Source organism: Antedon mediterranea, chromosome 5 (assembly GCF_964355755.1).
Source record: "Antedon mediterranea chromosome 5, ecAntMedi1.1, whole genome shotgun sequence".
In the NCBI taxonomy this organism is placed as follows: Eukaryota; Metazoa; Echinodermata; class Crinoidea; order Comatulida; family Antedonidae; genus Antedon; species Antedon mediterranea.
The window spans coordinates 25,594,040-25,602,235 of record NC_092674.1 but is presented as its reverse complement, the minus strand read 5'-3'; the positions used below and the strand labels follow the sequence as shown (position 1 = coordinate 25,602,235).

Below are 8,196 nucleotides of genomic sequence, written 5' to 3'. Positions count from 1 at the left end.
CATACAAAGTCTTTGTTTAAAAAAAGTAGAAGTTAATATCAATAAAATAACTACATGTTGAGGGTCCCATGGATCTAAAGTTTGAACCTCAAACCTGATAACTTTCTGAAGTTTATACAATACTATTTATTTCATTTACTGCAAGCAAGACAAATATAAAATTATTAAAAACTAAAGGCAGAACACCAAAAACGATCCTGTACTACAATATTATTAAGAGGCAAATCAAGTGTAACTTTAGAACGTTTATTCTGTTTCCCAGCACAATCTTCGGTGCCATATATTTTTTTTTAATGGCAGCTGAATGAAAGGGTGGTCGAAAAAATTACATCTAACTTTTTTAATTCAGCAACTTAAGGTAAAAGAAAAATAGAAGCTATTTTGGCACTAAAACCAATCTGAACTATTATCTGACATATCTGTACCGTCAATCTAACTACAAAATACAGATAATAATGCTTTTGTATGGACTTGTTATTTCTTTTTACATAGGGCCACCAGTGAGCATTTCTATATAAAAAAACCAAATTAATTTTAGCTCAAGTATAATTATGACACCAAATGTTCAAAAATGTTTTTCTTTTTAATATTTAGCTAAATTACCATTTACAACCTAGACTACTTGTAAAGAGGTACAAAAGTTAGAAAATGAAATGAGTATAGTAGTATTGGATAGGATCTTGCTTTTTAAGAATAAAATTCACAACTGAGATTTTAATTTTTACAAACTAAATCCAATCAAACCATACACCCATTATTATGTTATACACTAGTTCTAGTTAGTTTAGAGTATTACTCAAGCAGTAAGACCACAAATCACCATCTCTATACAACCTAGACTAGAGGTGCACGTAAAGAGTATACAAAAGTTTAAAAATGAAATGAGTAAAGTAGGATCTTCTTTTTAAAGAATCAAATTTACAACTGGGAGATTTTAATTTGATATTATTTCTCCCACCAACACTAAATCACTTTATGTTAATTAATACTATAGTTGTTTAGAGTGTTGTTCAAGTCAATTGATCCTGTTTGTACTGACCCACTGTTGGTTGTCAGTATAAAGAACTATAACAGTATTGAATATTATTATTATTACATAAAGTAAAACAATACTGAATAATAATAATGTACTTACCCAGAATCACTTTTTATTTCTAGAATGTTTAGTATTTTCTGTTGATCAGTAAACTGGTTGTTTCCCTTTGACTTGTTGATGTATTAATAAATACAATAATGTTGTTTTTACTCTGTATTTATATGTATATAAATCCATTTTCAAGCTGTTAGATATACGGTACACACACGTCATTGTTCATATTTGTAAACACGATATGGTTTATACATTTTCCATCATAAAATAACTTTTTTTTCTAAATGTTTGATGTCCGCCAAACTATTTATAGACAAATATTGCGATTACCAACTTGTTTTCCTTTCTTTAAATATTTTTCCTCACAGCGTCATGTTGTGATTTAATGAACAACTTATTCTTTTAATCTTTCAAACTGTTTCTTCAGTTGATAAATCGCTTAGCAGTAAAGTCACTAGATGTTCATGTTACGATAACAATTAAAGTGAACCGATTTTGTTGGCATCTATCCTTATTCAATGACTAATATTGATATACCATCTGAAACTGTTTTGGGGTGTCGCTGTGAAATTAAATTTAAAAAAAAAAGATTTATATAGAAAATTAAGCAGACAGTATTTGTTTCTGTATTTTTATTTAGTAAGTAAAATATATAATATTATATAAAGAAAATTAAGAGTTGGCTCTATACCAAGAAAGAGTCTCTTCCCTGCGCTTTGTTAATAACTGTTTACTCTATTTTTAATGCTTGCGTTTAGTTTGTAAACTCATGTAAAAAAAAATCTATGCCTATATAGACATATGAACCAAGTCCTAATAAAATATTTTGGATTACTTTCAGAAATTAGAAGAGGCTGATGTCAGGTGTTCAAACGGTGACGTAGAATCTGCAATTGAAGCTATCGTATTCGTATTTAGGTACTGTTTACTTTTAAAATATTTATAAAAAGAATTATATTTACGTGTGTGAGTCAATTTAGCAAATATTAATTCTGAGTTTCGGAATTCACTCTGTCTACACTAACAAACTTTATGTGACAACAAAATGTGATGTGACCATATCACTACCATATTTGGGCACATCACTACTATATTTGAACGCATCAAACTAGTTTGACAGAACTTTATGCTACCAGATATGGCATTCGGTCACAATTTATAAATACAGTCAATTCAAGAAGAGAAGAGTTTTCATAAATTGTTGGTGGTTTTTTCCCCTGTATTGTGCGAGTTGATTGTACATCGATTGATAAATTGGCATGCTCGCCACTTCACACAAAATCAGTCCCTAATTATTAGAATAAGAAAAATCTTTTAATTGTACACATAAATTGTAAAATCCTCTAGTTTTACCATTAATGTGCGTTCCTTCCTCTAGATCATCTGCAAAGTGTAATGCAACACCTGATGAATTAGCTGATGAACTAAGCAAGTCATTATTATGGGATGCCACAACAGTGTCTGTTATGAAGCAACTGTGGAATGAACAAGTGAGAAAACTGAGTAATTTCTCTCTTCCCTGATATAACCTCCATGATTCAACAAGGCCATATACATGGCTGCAGTCGCGTGCTCAAGTTAGTGTTTACCGACCGACCGACTAAAATTAAGAAATGATTACTGCAGTATATTTTTGGCAATCATTTCAAACGCGAATCAATAAATTTCCTATTGAAAAGGAATAGTATAGTTGTATAAATAAATAAATAATGGTAAAAAATAATAAACTTAAAAATAATATAACATGTGAACCTCCTCCAGGTACTAGAGGTCACAGCAAGATGTTCAAAATGTCTAAAACCAGAACAAATATGTACACCCACCATCTATCTTTGGAACACATACAGTACTAGGAAGGAAGGAAGGAAGATTAAGTCAACATCACTAGAGGGATTCACGAATTGTATCTCTAGTGTTGACAGAAATCCTGAATAAAAAAAATTTGAAAATTTAATCAATTTAAAAAAAAACAAATATATGAAGAAAGAAAGAGCTCAGCTGCATAAATGTGACTATGCACAGTTTTAGGCCTGTAGGAAATGATGAATTAAATTGGAAATCCTGGATGGTGCCGTGTGTTCTTTTTCTTTTTTACATTTCTGCAGCAAAAAATAATTATTCTCGTTTTGGTAGGGTAAGCTGTTAAGTACGCCTGCAACACGTTTACTAAATGTTGGCAAATTGATTGATATGCGATGGAAGCTAGGAATGGCCATGTCATCAGAATCATGCAAGAATATCAACTCTCCATTTGTTACCATTTCCCTGAAGGTAGCGAATTCATCTGGTCTGGTGACAACAAGATCATTTGAAATGACTATTTCAGAGTTTCAGGTAAGGCCCAAAAAAATAATCTATTTATTCTTGTGTTGAAAGATGCATCATGCATCATATTATAGTTCTATCAGCGTCATACAGGTCTATCAGCACGGTCAATTAGCGTCATATTATAGTTCTATCAGCCTAGTCAATTATGCGTTATATAGGTCTATCAGCATGGTCAATCATGCGTCATGCTATAGGTCCATCGGCATGGTTGGCCATCCATCTAATGTGAAGTCTTCATGTGCTGATAAAACTACAGTTGACTGTGTCAATAGCCAAACCAAATATTGTCTTTCAGCATACATGTAGTCAACTGTGCCTATAGAAAAATAGTAAATAAATTACATGCACAGTAGCCTTGTCCCAATGGCCCACATGGAGTTTAACAACAAAGACAATATTGTCTATTGTGATGTTGTTTACAAGGCCCTGCTCCCTCCCCTATTTCAAAATCCTAGATCCACCAGCAGTGGTCAGAACAAATAAATTTGAACTTAATTTTAATTGTCATTTTTGTATTGCAGAACTTCAGTAAAGAAATGAAGGAGATGGCAAGTATGCTGGACACTGCTTAAACTCTCTGGACGACTGTATATAAAATCAAATGATAAATGTGTTTGAAACAAATAGAAATAAACACATTTACAGGAGTTTATATGAAAATGTTCAGTTTATAATCACCATCTTTTGATCACGTATTAATTATACTGTACAAGACAAAATATGACAATAACTTTGATAATAATAAATATATTGGATTGGAATGTAAAGCATTTAATCAAATGTATATTATCAATATCATTTTAAAATAAATATATATATATATAAGTAAATATTAAATATAATAGTGTTCATTTTTTTTTGGTAATAGTGGAAGGCCCCCTTCCCAATAATGTTTATTCTACCATAGATACAGTCAGTAATATAATAAAATTTTGATTTATTCAATTCTGAATGTTAAATAAATGTCTTTCTGTATGTATACTGGTATGCATTAATACCATAGACTTGTTAAAGCCATTGCTATATTCAAATTAACATAAATTAACATATAAATTAACATGTAAATTAACATAAATATGCAAGACTGTGGTTTGTGTCATTCAAGCTAAGTTTAGTTTAGTTGATAGAAATATAAAAACTCCTTTAATTTATTCTGATTTCTTTCCTTTTTACTGCATTAATGTTTTATATAAAGTTAGCACAATCCTAGCGCCTTCGTCATCAAAGTTCCTTTTTAGACTGCGATCCAATTTTAATCTCGAAAGCTTCTTCGAGAACTTCAAGCACCCTAAATGGTAGTATCCTGTGGAAATATAATTAGAAATATTTATTTTAAAAAACTGATCTAAACAAATTCAAATTGAATTTTAATGAATACATAAATTTAAAAAAAAAGCAGAAAATTAATATAATTTTTAGATAGCCTTTCTAGTAAATGCTCGATCGCAAGATATGATAATGTATGCGCTAAAAAAAGAAATTAAATCAACAAAGAATTCTGATAAAACAGGGAACCTGTCTGTTTATTGATATTGTCTATCTAAACAAGATAACCTTTACAATGCAAATTTCAGTTTTTATACATTTTGATATGAGAATTATTAGATTTGTTATCAAGGGTATTGTGTATAAATAATGATTCAGGTATACCAACAGATCATAGTACATGTGTATTAATCCAGGTAGACCTTATGTGTGTCTTTTGTTATATAACTATGTCTACTTGCATTGTGGTGGACTTCTCTGACAGGGCTTTCCCCCAGGACCCATGGATTGATAGCCAAAATCCACTCTTTCAACTTTCACTTTTGTCTCCTTCTCTTGGGTTGGCAGTTTTCCAAATTTCCGAATCCTAATGATAATATACTCACTTATTTAAAATGATTTGTAATGGACTTTCATATGTAGCTTTTGGGAATATTTCTCTTTCATTTCTTTGCACTCCATAAATAATGGCCTCTGCAACATCATCTGCTGTGATTATTTTACCAATCCTGAAGAAGAAAATTAAAAAATATAATTTGCAACGAAAACCAAACTGGTGCTAATTACCTACATGTCATATCGAGAAAAAAATAAAAATGCTAGATTACCTGGCAAGAAATTATTCATTCCATTGCGATTAACAATATGTTTAATTTTTTTTAAACTTTCTTGTCGTTTAACAAGATGAATATGTGTTGTAATTTACGTGGTCTTAATGTATTATATTAGATTATTATTTTTATATTAAATAATGTTTTTGAACACATTTATGGCTGCCATCTTGTTGGTTCCCCCTGATCCTGTTAGAATCACTGGAGTACACCCTCTAGCCTTCTGCTTATTACACCTCTCTGGTTATATATCATATATTAAAGGCACTTTGTTGGCAATGACCTTACTGACCTTTGCGACACATTATGGATCAATCCTGTACTGACAAAGTTTGGACAAACGATTGATAAATGAATTCCTGTTTTCTTGAGCATTTTTAACTCTCTCCTCAGCGCATCATCAAGCCCGACTGCAGCAAATTTACTGGCGGAGTAATCAACCAATCGATGCCACCCAAAGTGACCAGCCATTGATGCCACTGTGACGATGTGTCCATCGTTTCTTTCAAGCATACTTGGAAGAAATGCACGAAGAATCTATAAATAAAGCAAACTAAATTAAATGTGAAATATTAAATTTATAGTAAAATTTGGCATAGGTAATATTAATTATTATTAATCAATTTAGAAATGGAAATAAGATAAGAAAATCTGAGAATGAGAAAAAGTCATCCCAACTGAGATTCGAACCAGGAATCTTATGCTCATGATATGCTCTCCATTAGACCATGATTGCTTGAATTCTCACAGATTATATTTACTCTTTCTATTTATTATAGGAAATAAATAAATTCAGTTTAGGGGAGCCCCTAGGGGGTTGGTGTCTTGAAAAATAACATTTAAGAGAACTCACCCAAAAATGAGCCAAAATATTGACATTAAATGTTCTTTCAATTTGCTCATCAGTTAATTCTAGAAGTTCCTCTCCAACAAGCACACCTGCATTATTAATTAGTATATCGACATTCCCCACCTCGTCGGTTACCCTTTTACCTGCGGCGTACACAGCGTTTTTGTTACTCACGTCAACTGTGTACGCGCACGCGCCTGCTCCTACGTTCCGTGCCTCCTCTGCAGTTTGTTCATTGTCGGTTTTGTTTAGATCCCATAACACCAATGTAGCCCCTAGCCTAGCGAATTTCAGTGCCGTTTCCTTGCCTATGCCGTGACCAGCCCCAGTTATGAGTACTACTTTACCCACTACTGACTTAGGAGAACGAGGAATTACAAATCGGTACACCGTATACAGATACGCAAATAAAACTCTGGTTATAAAAACCAGTAAGCTTTGAATTGTCGAAAACATTCTCTGAATTAACTGTTTGATGTAATCTTTTAGCTGCATACTAGCCTTGTGAAGTGAACAAAACGTGATTCGGATTCGGGTCAACGGTTTTGCTTTACAATAGCACATTGGCGCACAATACAATTACAGTACTATGCCTAGATTTGTTTACTTATCATTCATTTTGGAAAATTCATCATCAACTAGATCTGACTCATCACACACACAGTACACACATAGGACGTGCGAAAGAGGTTATCCACGTAAATTCAACACGCACGTAAACTATGAGCGCAAAGGTTATGCCATCCTAAATTATGCCATCTTAAATAAAACGATACTGCTGGATGGAATTGGGTCTATTTTGTGTCACGTGTGTGTGCGCACAACAATTTCGAAATGTTAATGCGCTGCATGCTTAAACTTAATTACCTGAAATTGATTTTGCGCATTTTTTCACGTTAAAAGAAGTGTAAGCAAACAATGTAAGAAATTCATAAGCAATTGTGTGGTTTCCTACTTTGAAAAAAACGTCGGCATCTTCATTATTTTGGAAAGAATTACTATTGTAAGAAAGAATTGTTAATTAATTTATATTATTATGTATTTATCACTTCCGTACAGAGTCATTTGGTGCGCGCGTGGCCAGATCTCTCCAGATGGTATTTAATTATAGTATTCTGAGATAAGAGAGGTCATATTGTACTTTTATTTTTATTTCGTAAAATAGAAAAATATTTTGGCACACATATCGTGTCATATTTTGAGTGGAAACAAATTGGTGGCGCTACGTAATTTTAATTACGTGTAGAGCGCCACCAATATTCCCACCACCACCAGGAGTAGTGATTCGATAGGGTAGCCGATCACGCTTCACTCCGGCCGCCGTATCAGTTTAGCGCGATGTTATGCACTCCGGTGCCTCCGGCCGCTATTCAATTCGACTTCCTGCTGTGCAAAGGGGCCGTTAGTATGGAGCGCCCATATCTACGTTTTCTATACTGTTCAGTGTTATAACAAATTCTTGGTGAATTTAAATGGAACTATATATTAGCAACAATTTTACTTTTTTCATTAACAATAACATTCAAAGAAGTTGGAACTGCTTTTTCTTTCAAACTAAACTTAACTTAATTAAATTCAATAAAAAAATAATAATCAAATACCCGTCTAATTAATGCTTGAATAACAATATTTAATTTCTTTCTATGTACATTTATTTTTATAGCTTTACATTTATTAACATTAAAAATTAGTTAAAACCCTTATTTTTATAACACTTTATCTTGCCAGTACCCATACTTACTAATTATAGTTAATAACAATATGTAAAATATAAATTAATTTATTTCAAATAATCAATTATTATTGTTGTTTGTTATAGTTAATAACAATAT

The 8,196-nt window shown here is 32.1% G+C and overlaps 2 protein-coding genes across 2 annotated transcripts in view; one reads left to right on the top strand and one right to left on the bottom strand.

The window, feature by feature from the left end:
* LOC140050079 (COMM domain-containing protein 6-like) overlaps positions 1 to 4,165 on the top strand; it is a 32,932-nt gene extending 28,767 nt beyond the window's left edge. Inside the window, exons 3-6 of the mRNA XM_072095089.1 lie at positions 1,932 to 2,008; positions 2,469 to 2,580; positions 3,224 to 3,424; positions 3,940 to 4,165. Of these exons, the coding sequence (XP_071951190.1) occupies positions 1,932 to 2,008; positions 2,469 to 2,580; positions 3,224 to 3,424; positions 3,940 to 3,990 (441 nt within the window). The 3' untranslated portion in view covers positions 3,991 to 4,165. The remainder of the gene's footprint in view (positions 1 to 1,931; positions 2,009 to 2,468; positions 2,581 to 3,223; positions 3,425 to 3,939) is intronic.
* A 16-nt stretch (positions 4,166 to 4,181) lies between these two features.
* On the bottom strand, positions 4,182 to 7,576 carry LOC140050077 (17-beta-hydroxysteroid dehydrogenase 13-like). The gene is made up of 4 exons (XM_072095087.1): positions 6,368 to 7,576; positions 5,807 to 6,051; positions 5,290 to 5,412; positions 4,182 to 4,721 (listed from the first exon to the last, which is right to left on the bottom strand). Exons 1-4 carry the CDS (start codon positions 6,926 to 6,928, stop codon positions 4,640 to 4,642), a joined length of 1,011 nt encoding a protein of 336 aa, XP_071951188.1. The 5' UTR covers positions 6,929 to 7,576; the 3' UTR covers positions 4,182 to 4,639.
* Positions 7,577 to 8,196: the final 620 nt, after the last annotated feature.